At 39.1% G+C, this 20037-nt stretch overlaps 1 protein-coding gene across 2 annotated transcripts in view; it reads left to right on the forward strand.

Annotated features, from left to right (window-relative positions):
• Positions 1-521: 521 nt before the first annotated feature.
• Napb (NSF attachment protein beta) overlaps positions 522-20037 on the forward strand; it is a 37098-nt gene continuing 17582 nt past the window's right edge. The window contains exons 1-5 of one of the 2 annotated variants that reach the window (XM_020181881.2): positions 522-721; positions 15190-15269; positions 16816-16932; positions 18724-18770; positions 18923-19000. In XM_020181881.2, coding sequence (XP_020037470.1) covers positions 624-721; positions 15190-15269; positions 16816-16932; positions 18724-18770; positions 18923-19000 — 420 coding nt within the window. In that variant the 5' untranslated portion in view covers positions 522-623. Of the gene's footprint in view, positions 722-15189; positions 15270-16815; positions 16933-18723; positions 18771-18922; positions 19001-20037 lie in introns of those variants that run through there. The other variant, XM_020181882.2, reaches the window with a different exon arrangement.

The raw sequence follows: 20037 nt of genomic DNA on the forward strand, positions 1-20037 counted from the left end.
ACATTCCTAAACATCTTGGTCTTAGAAATTAAAAATATTCTTTCCACCAGTTGTTGCTCCTTTTTTTGAGAATGTTTGGAGGGAGTGGCAATCACATAGCTGATGAAATTGCTCTTAGTGACATTAGATTCCATTAGAAAGGGCTTGCATGTTGGTTGAACATTCCAATCTGTTAAGTCCCCTCTTCCTTAATCCACCCATTACCATGTGTCAGTAGTGCTTGGCAAGGATTTCTGATGCTGCATAATTTGGGTGATCTTTACTGCAAGCCTCGAATCCTAGCCTCGAATCATTTTCCAATTTCACATTCTTAGAACATTTCAGTCCACCTTGGCCCAGGATGCCTCCATAGGGCCACGCCCACCGCGCGGGAGCCCCTGGAAGTCAGCTGTCCGTAGACCGGCTGGAGCCCGGCCCTGCCCAGCGGCCTTCTGGGAACTGTAGTGGGAGCATCTCGCATCCTCGCTGCCATGGCACGAAGTAGGACTACAAGTCCCAGCAGGCCTCGCGCGACGCGCCCGCGAGAAGGAGGGCGAAGGCGCCCTAGGCGCGTCGCGAGCTGGCCGAGGCGGCTGAGGCGGCGGCGGCTGGCGGGTGGCTACTGACTACTGGCTACTGGCGACATGGATAACGCAGGGAAGGAGCGAGAAGCGGTTCAGCTGATGGCGGAGGCCGAGAAGCGAGTTAAGGCCTCCCACTCGTTCCTCCGAGGGCTATTCGGGTGAGTTGCCAAAGTGCGCGTGCCCTAAGGGATATCCATACCAGGTTCTCAGTGTCTGCCACCGCAGAGTCCCCTATACACCCTCTGGGTACCCAGAACTCTCCTAGAGTCACTCCGGTCCCAACGCCTTCCACAGACCCTCCTCGGGCACCCAGCACTCCCTGGAATCCCCCAGAACGCGCCTAGGCACCCGATGCGCCCTCCAAAGACCCTTGTGCGTTTCCAGCTACCCCTTGGATCCTTCAGAAAGCTCTCAGGCCTGCAGCCCCCACGTATCCTCCAGAGACCCTCCTAGGGCTCACAGCTTCTCCCGCATCCCTTGGGATCTCCAGAGCCATCAACACATCCCACTGGAGGCCCCAGAACCTTTTAGGGGCGTTCGTCCGCACGTCCCCTACGGAGACCTCCGGGTCCCCCCACACCCCTTGCGCCCGCTCTGCCCTCGTGTGTGTGCGCGTGTGTGTGCGCGCGAGGGCCCCACACCCTGGCTAGCTGGTCGGCTCCTCCCGATCCCGGCCTGCGGGGTCCCCAGTCCCCAACGATCGGATTGGTGCATTTCACCGGGTTGGAGCCCGCATCGTTCGGGAGAACCTTGTCGGGGGAGGGCCGGTTCTCGCGGGCTTGGGCAGACTGGCCCTGGTCCAGGCACCTTGAGACTAGTAGACCTTTAGCAGATGGATGAAAAGACTTTTTTCCTCAGCATTATGCTCTTCCTTTGCCAGAGTTTGATTTATACCCGGGCCTGCAGTTTGATTAAAGATAACACAGCACCTATTTTAAGTCAAGCATCTTTGGGAAATCCCGTTAATTTCCTGTAATTCTTCCATTCTGTTTTAGGGAAGGTTTTTAATTCCAAGCTCTCAAAAAGCAAAGCCTACCCTGACAGCTTGTAGAAGAATTCTGGGCTGTTGATTATGTGAATGATTCAGCTGTTTATGATGAGAGCGACAAAAATTTCGATCTTTCCTTTTGAAGTGAAAGATCCTGTGCTGTCACCACCAGCAAAATTTTATTCTTGAGAAGAACCAGTGACAGATACATAACCATTGCATTATTTGACACAATATTATTTCTGTACTAATTCAGTTTGAACTCTCATTTCACGAAACACACCCAGTCAGCTTTTGGCTGGTTTTGCCAACTTCATTCTTTTGGCTATAAATTATAATAAAGTATTATATAATATTTTAATGATGAACATTTACGGATACATCTCCAGGAAATGCTTATGGGCAGGTTTCACACAGTGTGTGGTACTGTGGGCTGCAAAAATACACAAAGATAAGCATTCCTGTCTTTCAGGACCTTTTGTTGATACTGGGGTTTGAACCCAGGGCCTTGAAGCTGGCTTGGCAGGCACTCTACTCCCTAAGCCTGGCTCCCAGCCCTTAGTTTCTAAATTTCCCATGTAATAAGTAGCTTGAAAATATAGCTGTGAATTACAAATATTGTTTCCCTTTTTAAAGCTGTAAGGACCATTGCCTAGTAATAATGCAGATACCAAATGGTAATTCTTTTTCTGATTCACAAAACATTTAAAATTCATTCATATAAAATTTAATGTCATAACACCTCATGGCAGGAGGATATCTTAATGTTACAATGTATTTCAAATCAGGATATGCTTCCCTGAAGTAGAGAGTAACTAGCTGAGGGAAAAACATTTGATAGTACTGGATGCTTATCTCAGGAACACTCTTTTGGTCAAGGGGTGTTTTGTTGTTTTGGAGAAGATAGGTCAAATCGTTAGCTAATAATCCTAAAAGGATTTTGAGGAATCCTTGTTTTTAAAGAAACATCTTGAGTGTTGCTGGCCTACATCATTGACAGGCCATACAGAAATACAGTCATTATCTTCACCCTCTGTTTGCACAATAGTCATTGTGTTCTAGGTCTAGCCTGAATGTAGCAGGTCAGTTTATTATCCCAGTTTTGGGACCTGGAGCAAATTAGCTTTGATTCTCTGATATTCAGCCTCCTCTGCTATATAACAAGGGGTACTAGTAGTACATCTCATAATTAGTGAGGGTTCCATGAGTTTATGTTTGTCAAACATTTAGAACTATTGATGTTGGAGATAATGGTTATCAGATATTAATTTTCAAAATTGTCAGTTCCAGTTATTATTTATCAAGGAACCAGATGGCCAGATGAATTAAGTGACGTTTCCAGGATTCAGAGCCAAAGACTTGATCAATGGTCTTTTAATGAAATAAATACCTGAAAGAGCTTTTACCCAGTAAAAGCACCTTTTAAGTGTTATTTATGCTCTTAAGAATTGTGTTGTTTCCAGGAACACTTGTCTCCTGGAAAGCTTGAAGAAGAGTACTGGAGTTCCGTGAGTTTTAATAATAATATATAATTACTTGGAGCCAAAAGCCAGACCTATTTTTCTGTGAGGTACAACGGGAAGACTTAAGATTTTGTATCAGCTTTAGATGTTTGGTATCCTGTGTTATATATGGCATCACATGCACCTGTAATCACTTTCTAGGCTAGAGTATGTGTTACTCTACCCTGCCCCCTTTCTAGTTATCCTTTATTTACAATAGCATAGTCTGTCCCATGTCAGATTCCTGAATTAACAACACAGAATTAGCACAGCACACATATTGACTGAGGATCTTAAAAGCTGATCAGCTAATGTTGTTAAGGGGTCAGGTGATACAATCTTAAAGATGTGGCAGCCATTAAGAAGTGTTTGGGCTGGGTGCTGGTGGCTCACACCTGTAATCCTAGCTACTCAGGAGGCAGAGATCAGGAGGATCATGGTTGGAGTCCAGCCTAGACAAATAGTTTGCAAGACCTATCTCGAAAATACCCATTACAAAAAAAATGGAGCTGGCGGAATGGCTCAAGGTGAAGGTCCTGAGTTCAAGCCCCAGTATTGCCAAAAAAAGGAGATGTTTGGCATATTGCATGTTTCGCATCGTAGATATTCTTAACATCCTAACTGCAGATTAAAGCTTATCATGAGTTCATCTCCTTTACTCTATTCATCTCCCACTCACACTGGTTTTGTGGCAGTACTATATTCTCCTTACTGTTCTATAACTGATTTTTTGTTATTACTTTCAGTAAAATTAGTTGAAAATATGCATGCATATTCACAAGAAAGGGTGAAATATTTTATATGTGAGGCACAAGACCCATTTCTTGTCAGCTTGGTAGGCAAGATGTACCTCTTCTGGTGCCACTCCCTCAAAAAAAATACCTGACAAGGAAAGCAAACATTGTAAGAACCACTACTACTATTGTTTTGGGGTTTTTTGTGTGTGTGTGTGACTACTGGTTAGTTAAATAGCAATGTAGTTTGTAGCTGTGGGATCAAATTAAATCTTACCTTTTTTAGCAGGCATAGTGTAGTATAGTAAAACTAGAAAGAGTTGTATTGTTGTTTAGTTCCTTGCCAGGATGAGGTATGGAATTTTGTAGCTAATTTCAAATTCTAATTTAGAATCTTAATGAAGTGCTAGTATGATCTTAAAGTGGCCTACAGTCTGACAATAAGATAGTTTTGAATTGCAAAGAAATCTTCATTGTCTTCTCCATTTGTTGCTAGGAGACCAGAAATTGGGGATAACCTGCACAATGCACACCTAGGAAAGTGGTTCTTAAGAACAGCAGTTGAAAGATGTTACTGATGGTTAATGCTATCTTCCCTTTTCATTGTTCTTCAATCTCCTCTAGCTCAGAAAAGAGCTAAAAATCTGGCAGTGTCAAAGCAAATTTAATGAAGTATCCTATTAAGTTATCTTGAAGTAATCATGAATCTGTAACTTACTAGCTATTTGTAAAAGTTGGGAATATTTCTTAAGCATTGTAAGCTGTTAATTATCAATGTTCACTTGGCTTTATTTCAGTGAAGACTGTTTCTACATTTTGCGAAAATATGGGGTCATGTGATTACCTTCATAAAGCAGTCTTTCTCAGTTATTATTAATATTCAAATGCAAATTGAACTTTTTACAAAAACCATTAGGCTAAGATTTGCTTATAGAGACAAGTGGTATAGTTTAAGAAATATATATTTCTTACAGAAATTAAAATAATCTATATGAATAATTGTTTATATATGTTATATAATATAATGTATACTTTTATGTATGGGAAAGCAAAACATAGACTCTGGTCTTTCATTTACTATTTTGGTGACTATAGCCAACCAAGTAAGTCATACTTAGGGAGTTTCTGTTTTTAATTTTGTTTCTTAAACTTTCAAATGGGCAGAAGGATAGAATGTACTTTTTAGAGTTGTTAGGATTGAATGAAGTGTCACAATGCTTATTCAGCACAGAGCCATATTGCTGTTAATTGTAATCATTTAGTTTTCTTATTTTAAGTTGTTATAGGTTGGTGTCAAATGATAAACCCAGCTTAGCTTTTTTTCTGTTTGCATTTTTGCAGTGTTCACTGTATTCTGTCTTTCTTGTGAGAGTTGCTTAGAGAAGGTAGGGAGCATGTAGTGGGTGGCTCCTCAGCAGTGTACCCTGTTTTGTTACTGTAGTCCAGCACCTCACCCAGCTAGTGGCATGCAGTAGGCAGCTGGTGTTTTTTTGATGGAGAGCCTGAATATATTAGTAGTCATGCAAATCCTGATTTTTTTTCTTTTACTTTTGTTTGGTAAAAGAGCAAAAGTAGGGCTGGTGAGCTGCTCAAGTGGTAGAGCTGCCTGCCTAGCAAACATGAAGCCCTGAGTTCAAATCCCAGTTCTGCAAAAAAAAGAGCAAAAGTATGCAAAGTGAAAGTTTTCATGTCATTTTCTTCTGTATTTTATTTAAATTTGCATTTATTATAAACCTAGTAGCTGCACATGGTAGAAAAGTACAAGAAATACAGAAGATTTCAGTTAAACAGTAAATTTTTCCTGTCTTCCCTCTTTTTTTTTTTTTTTGCAGCACTGGAGTTTGAACTCAGGACCTATACCTTGAGACATTCTACAAGAATTTTTTATGATAGGCTTTTTCAACATAGGGTCTTGCTGAACTGTTTGCCAGGGCCAGGTTTTGAACCATGATCCTCCTGTTGTCTGCCTCCTGAGTTGCTAGGATTATAGGTGTGAGCCATCAGCGCCTGGCTCTTCCCTCTTCTTAATTTCACCCAACACTGAATTATCAATTTGTAATGGTCTGTTTTTAGTTCTTCTGATGGCTACCAGTGTTCATAACACTATCAGAGCACTTCTGATTTCTTAATTAATTAATATCTATTGATTCTTCTGGAAATGATGAGGAATTTGCTGGAGTTCACATGGCCTTTTATATATAAACCACATATTTAAACCTGTAATTCCAGGTTTAAATCTATGCTGAGTAATTAAGTTAATCAAAAAATTATTTTATACTTTAAATTTTTCTCAAATATTTCCCTATTTCTGTGAATTACAGTTCAGTGGCTATGAATATATTGTCCAAACTGGAATATTATGAGGATACCAAAAATATTTTTGATTATAAACCAAGAGAGTCCATGCCACAGGACATACTATCATCCTAATTGTAGAAGGCTTTATACACTATTCTTAGACCTGCCCATTGTGTTCATTTGATTCGATGATAATTTCAGTAAAACTCTTATACTTTAAAAGAATTTTCAGTGCCTGTTACTGTTCAAAGTAATGAAACCTGGAAGTAGCATTTCAGAATGTTAGCTGTTTCTTATTTAAGTGAAGCTAGGTGTAGATAATGGTAATTTAATTAAAATCTAACAAATTAATGAATCAAAACCTTCTTGGATGAAGACATTTTTCATGGAAGGAAATATTTCAATTTAACTTTTACTATGTATTTTCATTAGGGATTAGTGTTGTATTTTGAAGGCCTATCAATATCTATGGAGATAAACATGATTTTTTCTCCTTAGAGTTATTAATGTGTTAATTAATGGATGGCCTCACATTGAACTATCTTTGCACTTTTGGAATAAACCTCTTTGGGTTATGATTGCTTATTATTATTAGAGACAGGGGGGATACATAGCCCAGGTAGACCTCAGACTTCTCTACTAGACTGTCAAGTACTGAAATTACAGGTGTGCCCTAGTGTGCCTGACTCTATACTATATATTTGTAATGGGTTTTATTAGATTCTGTTTTTACATACTTTAGACTGTGGTCTTTGGAGGTTTTGGAGTTTCATTTTTTGGCGGTGGTTGGGGGTTAGTTTGAGACAAAGTCTCACTATATAGCCTAGGATTGCCTGGGATTGCCTCACATTTGCTTTGTAGTCCAGGCTGGCCTCAAGCTCATGATCCTCCTGCCTCAGGCTACCGAGTATAATCAACTTATGGGCTTTCTGGTGTGTATTTCTTTGATAACTTTCTTTTTTTCCCTCTTTGGAATTTTAGTGGTACTAGGATTTGAACTTCAGGCTTGTTAAACAGGCATTCTACCACTTGAGCCACTGCCAGCTCTCTTTGGAGCTTTGAATGGTTAGATTTTCTATTTGTACTGAAACCAATTGATTTCACCTAAATTATAAAGTCTTTTATTTGGTGGTAGTGGGGTTTGAACTCAGGGCCTCACGCATGCTAGGCAGGTTCCCTACCATCCCTGTTTTGTATTGGGTATTTGTGAGAAAGGGTCTCACAAACTATTTACCCCCGGGGCTGGCTTCTGCTGTGCCACTCCTGATCTCTGCCTCCTGAGAAGCTAGGATTACAGGTGTGAACCACCAGTGTTCTGCCTTAAGTTTTAAAGTCTTTATTTGCAGAGTTGTGCAAAGAAGCTTTTCATGACTTCTAAAACTATTCTGTTTTAGTAATTGTCTTCTACGTATCACTTTGTGTTTTGTGTCTGTGCGTTCCCCTTTTTCTTTGATTCTTTTGACTCTTTCTTCAACAACCAGTATTTTGATTTATTGATTATCTGCTTTCATGTTTTCTGTCTTGCTCTCTGCTTTTACCTTTACTGCTTCCTTTTAAATACATTTAATGCTAATTTCTAGTTTTACTTCATTACTTTGCCATCTAGTATATTACTAGTGCTCATGAGTGGTCCATGTGCACTTTAGAAGAAGGTGGATATTCTCTTATCAGGTTTGATAGAAATCTGTAAAATTGAATTACCGGTTATATTGTTTAGGTCTTTCATGTCTGTATTTCTTTTTTATCCACTTGATCTGCTTTGGACTAAAAGAGGTGTATTAAAGTCTCTTCTAAGTGTGTTTCTGTCTTCTTACATCTCTTGAAGTTTCTGTTTTAAAAAGGTAACTGTTGTGTTTTGGTATGTAGATGTTCACAACTAACATAATTTCATTATAAATTTTATCTTTACAATTAAAAATGAACTTCTTCATCTTACTCGATGCTTTTGAGTCCAGATTCTCCTTTGTCTGATTCCAGAATAGTAATCCCTTCATATCTATTGTGTGCATTTGCCTGCTTTAGGACTATATTATGTAAGAGGATCATACATTTGACCAGTTGCTCTGTGCTTGCGTTCTTAAGTTCCCTCTCCCCGTTGAGCCTGTGGTGGTCACAGGAGTGACATTTGAGGAAGTGTAAGGGACACATGCTCCCTGTGAGCAGAAGTGCAGGGCCCTTTTGTGTTGCTGCCATTGCTTTATTCCTTCTGTAAGAAAGTAAGAAGAGGACATCCCAGAGAGGGGCTGCATTCTAGAATAGAGAGTGAGGATACTTGGGGAAAGAACCAACAGTCATAACCAGCCTGCAGTAACAGGTTAAAGTAAGCAAGGGCAGCCACTGAGATATGTCAGGGCTCTTTGTGACTGTGACAAACCTAAAACAAAATTTAGTTGATACATTTGGTTTACTTTTGACCACCTCTATTTTAAGCCTTCTAGAATAGCTTTATTTTAGTTGCATCTCTTGAGCACAAAGTGGGGTTTTATTTTATGTACAAATCTGACAATAATGATATGATTAACTGTCATACTACTTTGGTATGTTTACTACATGTTTTATTTGATTTTCTTCAGTGTAATCTCTTTATTTAAGGTTTGTGTATGTGTTCAACTGCTAATTGCATTTATGATGTAAATCCTTTTTAATATCCTGGCCTCCTATTGCTTACTTCAGGCATCTATTATTTTGCTTGCTCTGAAAAATACCTGTTACCTATATGCCTGAAAATGAGTATGTATACTTCCCCCTTCTCCAATGTGTATTTGTGGATTTTTTTGTTTTGTTTATTATTTGTACTTCATCAGACATAAAAATACATATTTCTATGTTATTTTTCTGTCATTCTCATTATGTCTTTTAGTCTTAGATCTTTGACAAGACATATTCAGAGCCAGACATGATGGCACACCTGTAATCCTAGCACTTAGGAGGTAGAGGCAGGAGGATCACAAGTTCAAGGCCAACCTGGGCTACATAATAAGACCTTGTCATCCCACCCCCCAAAAAAAGGGCATATTTAGTACCACATATCTTCTGCTGGCATTCCGTAGTCATATGTTATTTGGAAATTTCTTGACTTGCTTTTATCAGTGCACCGGATAGATGCCTTAACTTGCTATATAATCCCTGGCTTACTCCCCCCACCTCCCTTGAGTTTCTTAAAAAATGTTTCATCATTGTCTTGCTTTGTGCATTGCTGTTGAAGTCTACCACTAACTTGATTTTCTTTTACCTAAAAGCCCTGAGGTTTTCTTTATTTAAAGTCAGATGGTCTTAGAATGATGTGTTTCACAGTAAACTCCTAGTACCCAGTAGACCTGTTCAGTATTAGGATTCAGGACTCCTTTGTTGTTAGGAAATATTCTGAGATTTTAATTGTAATTACCTGCTTTTAATGGCTGTTGTAAACTCCCTTCTGGGACTTCAGTACATAGATATTGGCTCTTGGCCTATCCCGTGTATCACTTTTCTTCTGATCCTTTTCCCTTGATTTTTCATTTTCATTCTCTTGGCTGCTTTTGCTTTTCCATGTGAGTAGAATCTGTTCTCTTTTGTTATATCAAAAATGTCATTTCTGAGATGATTTTTTTTCTTTAAGAATTTCCAACAACAGTTCATCTTATTTTTTTTGGTACACTTCTATTCTGAATTTTTGAACTTTAACTTAGAGTGTACTTTCATATCTGCAAAATGTTTGTTTAATAATATTTAAATCTCATGGGGCTGGCATTTTCCTCTGCTTTGTTTGGGGAGTGTATTTTTGACAGCTGCAGTTTTCCTTCTTGTTTCTTTGATGGAAGCTTTGCATGGATGCCACTTGCATTTTCTGCTTATAGAATGTCACAGGGTTTCCAGATCCCAGAATAGCATAGACTTCTATGATGGGAGATGAGAGGTTTGAGTGATTTCACAGGTTTCTTTAGTTTGAATGCGTTTTTCTGTTCCAGTTTATAGTTTCTGGAATGAATGGTATTGTGGAGGGGTGGATAAGGGCTTGGTATGACTTCTAATTCTGTGATACTCCTTTCTTTTGGGAAGACTAGATAGATTTCCTTACTTTCCTTTCTTTTCTTCCTTCCCTCCTTCCTCCCTGTCTTTTTTGGTGGTACTAAGGTTTGAACTCAGGACCTCACACTTGCTAGGCAGGCATTCTACCACTTGAGCCACTCTGCTAGCCCTTTTCGTGATGGGTTTTTTCGAGGTAGGGTCTCACGAACTGTTTGCCCCAGACTGGCTTTGAACGGTGGTTCTCCTGTTCTCTGTCTCCTAAGTAGCTAGTATTATAGGTGGGAGCCAACAGTGCTCAGCTTTTTTTTTTTTTTTTTAAAGTAAAGCAGGAGAGTTTATTGAGATAGAAAAGTAGCAAAGAGTACCACAACCAAAACTGGGAAAGGTCCCAAGAGAGGGGGCTTGTTGATGGAGTCTCACAAGCTATTTGCCTGAGCTAGCCTTGAACCTCAATCCACCTGATCTCAGCCTTCCGAATATCTAGGATTACAGGTGTGAATCACTATGCCCAGCAGAAAAGCTCTTTTTTATGGCTCAGTAATACTCCATTGTGTGTACGTACCATGTTTTTTTTACCCATTCTTTCACTGATGAACATCTAAGTGCCTTTCTTTTTGTAGCTCCCCTGTTGCAGAAATCTCTACTTTTTGTATCTCATGAAAGAAATTGAACTGTTCTAAAAATATATTTAACCCAGAAATAAAACAGTCTGTACATTGTAGAAATGAAATACCAGATGAAAATAAATTGCCTCTGGAGCTAATACTATTATAAAGTAAACAGTTCTATATGACACAGGTATTTTTAAGTATATATTGAATTTGCAACTCCTTTTCTAGATATTTTCTATATTTGCTTGGATTTTTTAAGGGACTCAGAAAATGTTTTTAAAACTGTGATGTGAGACTGTGAGTGTGGCTCCAGTGGTCATGCAAGAGGCCCTGGGTTTAATTCCCAGTACCACAAAAGAGGAAAAAATAAAAATTGTAATGTGGAGCTAGGCATAGTCACACATGCTTCAAATCCCAACACTGGGGAGGCAGAGGCAGGACAATTGTGAGTTTTGAGGTCAGCCTGAAGTACATAGTGAGACCCTGTGTAAAAACAAAAACAAAAGAATTGTAATGTAGATAGATCATGCACTATTCAGTCAGGAGTTTGTGTGCTGGGTCCTGTGCTGGTCCCTCTCCCTAAAGATCAGGTTACTGGCTAAGGAGATGCTACTGGTAAATAAAGAACAGGAGAAAAAGCTGTCCTGTGTGGGACCACCCCTTTCCCCACTCCCCTGCATGGTCCCAGACTGTAACAACAGTGAGGCCTATTTTTAATTTCTTTGACATGGCTTGAAACCACTTCAAGATACCCTTATGATTGAGTTCAGTTTTTTCTCTGGCTGTGTATGCCCATCATCACAGAACTGTTATTATCACTTTTTAAGATATTTTTACTGTAATATCTTGTGATTTTAGAGGCAGCTTTATTTCTGCCCCAGCAGTCATCACCTTTTTCTTTTGGGTGTATCTCCTAATGTGTGTGCCATTAATACCCCCAAGTCTACTTTGGTATTTCCCGCCTCCCACCCACAGTTTTAAAATAGTATGTACTACAGTTGTCAGTGTGGTACAGTGCTCCAAAGCAGCAATTATTCAGGAAAGGGAAAAAAAATCAGGAGTTCAGATTATTTGAGGATTGTTTGGTTTTGATGGCTCTGCTGTTCACTAACCCCAGTGTTGGTGCTTTGACCACAGAGGAACATGGTGGGGTTAGATATGTTGTCTCACACCCTTCCATCCCTTATGGTTGATATTCTTTCCACGAAATTCTAACCTTCCTGTGTAGGCAAGATATTTTCTATTTAATGTTTTCTGGCACATACTGATCTCAACAAATGTTTACTCAATAAATATGGACAGGAAGAAGGAGTCCACCTTGGTGCTGGAATTGAGAGGGAATGTCCAGCTGGGGCTGTGGGGTGGTAGCAGTTCTTGTGCCAGTGTTTTCTTTCAGGTGGAGAAAGTGTTTGATTCTTCAAGGTCAGAATCTCATAATAACCAAAAAATAGTTAATTTAGTTCTGCTCAGCTTTCTTCATGTCAACTTAGTGTCATGTACTTACATTATATTTCTTTGTAACGTAGATTCTTTCACAGAATCTTGTTTCTGTTTTCAAGAAACTACTACCCTTATTTGGGGCTTTGGGTAGCAATCAGTTGAATTATTTGAATGCGAATTCTGAATTTTTGCCCTTAAAACGTAGCAGTTAACTTTCATAAATAATCATTTAGGGTGATTTTGGAAGTTTATCTTTTCATGAAGCTTTGTAGTCATTTTGACAAGTGAATCTTTGGTGTTTTTAAAGTGGGAATACTTCTGGTGATTCTTTTTTAGAGAGGTGAGTTCTCTTTGTCTAGCTGGATTCTTCGATATGTTTATAAAGATCACATAATTTAAAGTTAGGAGTCAGCTGTATTCCACTGTCCTTGCCTTGGTAAGCCATTGACCCCAGATACTGTTTTCTCTTCTTTAAAATGGAGATATCTTTTGTAGTTGTTGTAATAATGAAAATGTCATAACACATGGAAATACCAGGTGTGAAACCAGCATAATACAGAAGTTCTGTTATTTTTTTAAGCTCTGTCTGCCTCTGAAGATAATAGGATAAAGTACATTTTAATTAAGCTAGTTTTATTTAGAAGCCTTTAATAAGAATGATTGCACTGTAATTAAAGTTCAAGATTCCTGGTATTCTTTAGAAAAATAAGACACAAGAATGTAACTAGCCCTTGTTTGCTCCATGGAGCTATGGCTAAAATTGAGAAACTTCTCATGCTAGGAATTTTCCACTGGGGAAACCTATTAGCTAATTTGTTTTTTAATACAGTTTTGAAGAGAAAAAAAGTATATGAGAGAAAGCTTTTCTTCTGGTTCTTTTTGGTATAGCTTGTTATCATCTTGTAATTCACTGTGTGACATAGCCCCCAAAGGTTTTTTTATTTGGGGGTGGGAGTAGCAGCTTTATTAAGATGTAATTCACTTACCATATAATCCATCCATTTAAAATGTACAATTCAATTATTTTTCACATATCCATAGCTGTACAACCATCACAACAATTTTAGAAAATCTTCATCCTAAAAGGAACAATGCACCCTTTATCTGTCATTGTCCCCTCTGTGTTCTGCAAACACTCCCAGCTTTAGGTGTCTTTGTGTGTTTTGTGGTGCTGTTGCAGAATACCTGAGACTGAGTAACTTATAAAGGATAGAAATTTCTTAAAATCATGGAAGCTGGAAAGCATAAGATTAAAGCATTGACATCTGGTATCTGAGCTTTTTGCAGTGTCCTTACACTGCAGAAGTCTAAAGGGAGTGATGAAGGTGATGTTCTCATGTGGCAGAGGAGTAAAAGAGAGAATCCACTCTCATATGTTCTTTATTTGGCCATGCTAATCCATTGATTGTGGCTTAAATGAAGTCAAGCTCCACAGGGCACTATATATGGATTACTTTTTCGATCTTCATAATACCCCAGAAGTATAGATAATGTTCTTAGTTAATATGTATAGAAACCAAGGAGAGAACTTAAAGAACTAGTCCAGTGTCAAACTGTTAGTAGCTAGTAGGATCTTATCCAACTCGTACCTGAGCCTCACTATTTTGCGGTCCACCTTGACTCTGCACTAGGACTCACTGACACTGCTCCATGTCCTTTGGCTAGAGTTTGGAGCTTATTGAATTCTTGCCACATGTGTTTGCTCATGTTCATATCATATGAAGTCTCTGAATCCTTGTCCATGCTCCACTGTGAATTCCTCATTGTGTGTGCTGTACAGTTAGAGTCTCCTGGGTCCTGATTTTCCTCTGGTTATTTTATATTTATAATGTAGACAAGATAGATAAATGTCTTTCATAGAAGGGCCTTAGCTTAGTAAAACCAGTGTGGAATTAGAAAACTCAGGAGATTGCAAAAAATTAATTTGGTTTTACGTATGAAGAAATTTCTGACTGGACACTGATGGCTCATGCTTGTGATCTTAGCTACTCAGGAGGCAGGGATTCGGAGGATTGAGATTCCAGGCCAACCCTGGGCAAATAATTCATGAGACTCTATCTTGAAAATATCTAACACAAAAAAGGGGCTGGCAATTGACTCGGGTGATGGAGTACCTGCCAAGCATGAGTGAAGCCCTGAGTTCAAGCTCCAGTGAGAGAGAGAGAGAGGAAGAAAAATTTCTGAGCATCTATAGCTAGCTTTTAGTAGAATCAGCCATCAGGTAAATAACTTTCCAAAACTACATGTATTGAAACAACAATGAAGTGCCCTGTTCTCAGAATGTTGTAAAATGACTTTTGCTGCGGAGTAAAGGCTGGATCTTGAAGTCCCTTCAGTGTTGGAGTCCCTTGCCAGAACTGACAGATAATACAGCAATAGGACAGTGTGGCACTTTTTCACAAGCTCTGGTTCAGGTTTTGGTTTTATTATTTTGAGACAAGGTCTCATTATTTGGCTCATGCTGGTTGTAGACTGCACATCAGCCCGACTGACATTGATCTCTCAGTCATCCTGCCTTTGCCTCCAGAGACAAGCTTGTGCCACAATGCCTTGCCCTCAGATTTTGGTTTTATTTTTTAACTCTGAATGAACATAGTACTAAACTCTTGAAAAATAAGGTAAAGATATCTTTGTCCTTTCAAGTTAATCTTCTTTGAGAAATACACTTCTAATTACCCAGACTGATTTAAAACTTGAGTTTTTATAAAAACATGAAAAGATCTAGATTCAATTAGATCCATATTTGAGTCTCATTTTTGTGGTGTCTTTGCCGAGAGGCTTTGGGTAGTAACTTTGCCATTTATGTGCATTAGTTTTCTCATCTGGAGTATAGCATTTGTATCTCCTTTGAAGATCTGTAAAGATCTTGTAGTGTTTGCTTGGCATATAGTAAGTGTTCATTAAATATATTATTTCCCTGCGTTCAAAATGCCAGTACTTATTCTCTCCCCCCAGAAATGTTTGTAATTTGAGGGAAGGTTGTTTTAATAAAGTGGGTGAGTGGTTATTTAATAAAATACAACTTCATGTTTAAATTTTTCTTAGAGGAAACACAAGAATAGAAGAGGCTTGTGAAATGTATACCAGAGCTGCAAATATGTTCAAGATGGCTAAGAATTGGAGTGGTATGTACAAAGTTTTAATTTATTTGCTTTCCAGGCAAATACTTTAAAATAATTTTATAGGAGGAAATGACTGTTTGTATTCCCCTTGAAGAGTGAGACGGTTGGCCCCAATGACAGTTGTCAGTGCCGAAAGGACAATAATCTAAGTGAACTGAGCTTTTGAAACCTGCCTCAAAGTTTTAAGCACAGGGGGACAGTGGCTTTGTTTCCTTAAGCCACCTAATACAGTAGGCTTGCAAGTTAAAAGCTAAAATTACTTGGAGTTAAGAAGAGTAACCCTTGCTGCTTACTAATGTGCTCAGATAAATAAGGTACTATAATGAATAACTATTGTTATATAATTCATTATTGAAAACTGGTAGGATAAGTAGAAATGCCAGGTTGTCTTTACCTAAGCATCAGAGATAGGAGATTGGAAATCCATTGAGATCTGTGACAGTGGGGAATATTTACATGAACTTCGGCAGATTTATCATAATTTTCTTTTTTGGAGAGGGCTATTTTGAGACAAGGGCTCAGTGTTTAGCTCAGGCTGGCCTCAATTCACCATCCTCCTGCCTCAGTCTCCTGAGTGCTGGAATTACAGGTATAAACAACTATGCCTGGTTTAATTGTTATTTCTTAAAATAATGTGAAATAATGTGAAATTCCGCATGATAAAATTGGCAGGATTATTCTTTTCATTTGATCTTGAGTGAATGGCCCTTTCTGTCACTGATTTGGGGGGCGGGAAATCCCCATGCCCCTTGGAAAAAGAGACTTTTCATGGCTCAGTTGGTGATAGCGTTCTTTTGCAGTGAACATGGAGATGACCTTAGACCAAAGCAGGGAACCTGGGTCTAGCTCTGGCTTACAGCTGCTGTGTGATGACTATAGCTTTGCCTTCTGTAAGCTGTCTGTTTCCTCATATGCCTTTAATGCAGATACATTAAAATCACTTCATAGGAGAAAATGGTTTTAAGCTAAATTTTAGGTAGGGCTTTAGTTAAAAAGGAAATGTTAAGATTTCAAAATACACTTATGTCTACATTATATTGTATTAAAAAAATGGAGAAGAAAGTGTTGCCCCAGCATCCCATCCCATCTTTTCTGTAATGTTTAAGCTTTGTAATCATAGGTAAAAAGTGCAATTGCCCATTTTGTCTGGTGGTCAGATATTCTACTCTTTGGAAATTCCATTTCAGAAAGACTGCTTACCATTTACATAATGAAGGAGGCTTTTCATGTATCTTGTCCCCCAGCCTTGCCTTGAGTGATGCTGTCATTCTAGCTCCTTGACATCCCCCATGCTTTTGCACTTTCCTCAGTCTTAGTGACATGAGGTAAGTCAGATAAGTCATTCCAAATAAGAGCTGATGTCCTTATAGTAACTTTCAATGACTGTCTTCTTCTATCTGTGACTTCATCTCCTGCTCACTCCCCTTATGCTCCAGTTTCCATGTGCCTCTGACTGGAGTGCTTTTCCTTAGGGAAGTATAACTTTTGTAGGTAGGGCCAGCACTTAAAGCCAGGGCTGTACTGTATCTAACCGGGTCATCTTCTTTAGCTGCAGGAAATGCATTTTGTCAGGCTGCCAAGCTCCACATGCAGCTTCAGAGCAAACATGACTCCGCTACTAGCTTTGTGGATGCCGGGAATGCTTACAAAAAGGCAGATCCTCAAGGTAAGGCAGTTCACCCGCCTCTGTGTGTAATTGACTAGCCAATGTTTCCTTCAGTGTCTAGATCAATGTCGTGTCTTTTTGTGTCCTGGTAAAGACGAATTTTTATATTTTGGCATAATAGAGAAATTTAGGTAGCTTAAGAAATTTTTAATCATTTGGGGGCTTTTATGAAGAGAAGGTATTTCAAATTTATCCTGTCCATTGTCAACACCAATTTCCTTAAACTCCATTTATGTTGCTTTTTTGGAGAATCTTTGGAAAATTACCTTTAATTTTGTCTAAGACTTCTTTTAAGAATGTGTTTCAAAGTATTTGTCTTGAGGAATGAAATTGGGTATTTAAAAGTTGTAAAATTTCGGAAATGTTACTTTTTTGTTTAGAAAAGTATTGGTTAGCAATTATATATATTAATATCCTTTCTCCCACAATGTGTGATTACTATTGAGTACCCCTTTTTTCTTTTAGCAGTACATTTTATTTAACACAAAAATCCCAACTTTTATGTGAATACATCATAAAGAAAAACGATATCTTCAAGGGCTTTTGTGTAAAGATTAATCAGTTTATTTCCAAACATGATAAGCTGAGCAAAGCCTGTGTGAGCAGCAGGGATAGAATGATAGACTTAAAATACATCAGTATTTTAGAATGCTGCAGGCAGTAAAATTCCTGGCTTCAAACTGGAAGTAGAGGTGCAGGCCTGAATCCCAGCACTTGGGAAATGAAAGCAGGAGGATCAAGGGTTCCTGGCCAGCCTGGGCTACATAGCAAGATCCTACCTCAACAAACAAACAAACAAAAAAAACCAAATCCCTGGTTTCAAAGAATCCTCAGTGGCATAGTAAATGTTCACATGGTGATTTAAAAACCATGTGAGACTGAATGAATATTGTATGATCTCAACTTCAGAAAAAGTTTGTGTGCATAGAAATGCATCCAAAAACACTGAAAGGAAAAGTGCGTTCAAATACTAATTCTGGGTTTGAGTGGAATTATAGATAATTTGTTTCTCTATTTTTGTGTATTTTGTGTTAATACCTTAAATGTTAACAATGAATCCATATATTTTATATAGTTGGGGGGGATTTTGTTATTTTGCTTAACTCTCTACTTTTTCAGTCTAGCTTTTCCTTATTGCTGCCTCTTTAAAATCAAAAGCAATAAATTTGGAGTTGTCAATCGCATGCCAGCAGTGTATACACCACCATTTTGTAATAGAGGAGACCTTTCAGCTCACTGTTCTAGAAAATTAATATGTTAGCATCTTTGAGCATTATCCACATTTGACTTCACTTAAGAATTGTCTAAATGGGCATTTCCAGTGTTTTTGATTTTGGCTGCATAAAGAGTAGAATCTATTGAAGTGGTTTTTTCTTGTGAAGTAATGCCATTTTCCAAAAGATATAAATATATTAGTGAAAATGTGAAAATGCATTTACTTTATGTATTAGCAGGTATAAGTTATCAGTGTTGGTGACAATCCCCATGATCTTGTTTTCTTTGTAATACAGTCTGCCACCTGGATGGAATCCTCATAAGAATAATTGAGCCAGTGTTTCTCCAGCCACATTCCCTTAAATTATACTGTAACTTCTGGGAACAAAACCATGCTCATGAATCTGGACTTGTACATGATTTGTGTTTGCTTTTCACTAACTGACCTGCCCACCCTCCACCCTATCCCAAATTGAACATTACTACTGTCTAATAACAGCCAAGAAAGCAGGCTCACCTGAACCCTCTTTGACTGAATGGATTTTTCATTGTTTTTCTTAAATGCCCACGCTTCAGAGGCTATCAACTGCTTAAATGCAGCCATCGACATTTACACAGACATGGTAAGACATTGCATTCCTTGAGTGGCTGTGGGGTGGAGTCTTTGAGGCGGCTTAGAGTTGTATACTTTTATTTTTTTCTTTTTCTGTTCCCAAACTGATTGGCATTCAAATAGGTTAAACGGATATATGACTCTGGATTTTTTTCCCCCTAGGGAAGGTTTACAATCGCAGCCAAGCATCACATTACTATTGCTGAGATCTATGAGACTGAACTTGTGGACATTGAGAAGGTAAGCACTGGGCACAGCTCCTCGACGCAAAGCATGTGGACAGGTGGACACCAGGAGTCCTCTCCTCTCCCAACTGACTGAATGATGCAGTGATCACAGATGGCCTCTCGGAGGCTTCCTGGGAGTGACTGGCTCAGTGGAGGAGTTATTTTTCTGGAATGAGTGTCGAAGACAAGAGAGCTGGTTAAGATTTACCAAACTCACTCATCGTTTGCACTCTTAATTCATGTCAGAACATTAGTATGATAAAGAGAATCTTCAGCTATACAGCTAAAGTCTCTGAGGCACCGGAAGGAATCTGAAGAGACAAACTACATACTCACTCAGCAATGCTGCTTCCATGTCATCTGTGTGTTGGTGACTCACAAATCTGTCTGGAGCCCAGACTTGACTCCAAACTGTGGGTCCCTATATTCACCTGTCTGCTGGCCTTTCCATTTAAGTCCAGTAGTCATCTCAAAGCCAACAGGTCTGACACTAGATTCTGATCTCAAGGGCCACCCCAAGTGCTCTTCCAAATGTCAGACATCCTTGTATTCTCTCCACCCTACATCTAACCTGTGAGCAGTTTCTGTGGGACCTGCCCTTCCTGCTCCCAAGTCTCAGCATTTCTTACAACCTTTCCCCCAGCTTCATTTGGTCACTGCAGGAATTTAACTGGTCTTTTTGCTTCCACTGCCTCCTCCTTATCCTGAGCTCTCATGCAACAGAGCAGCTAAAGTGGTCCTTATCAGTAGTGTGCAGACTCTGTTTCGTCATTGCTTACAGACTTTTGTTGGTGTTAGCTTCACTTAAAGGAACAGCTGGAGCCTTGCACATGAACTCCATGGCCCTACTGAATTACTCCTCCCACCCTGTGCTGTGCTCCTCTTGTACCTCTGGGACCTCAAATTTTTCTTACTCTCCTCTTCTCTACCCTGCTCCAGCCATCATGACCTCTTTGCTGCTCCTTAACATGCTAGATGCGCTCCTTCCTCAGGACCTGTTTTTTGAGACAGGGTATCACTATGTAGTCTAGGCTGTCCTGGAACTTGAGA

This window comes from Castor canadensis, chromosome 5 (assembly GCF_047511655.1).
Source record: "Castor canadensis chromosome 5, mCasCan1.hap1v2, whole genome shotgun sequence".
Taxonomy (NCBI): Eukaryota; Metazoa; Chordata; class Mammalia; order Rodentia; family Castoridae; genus Castor; species Castor canadensis.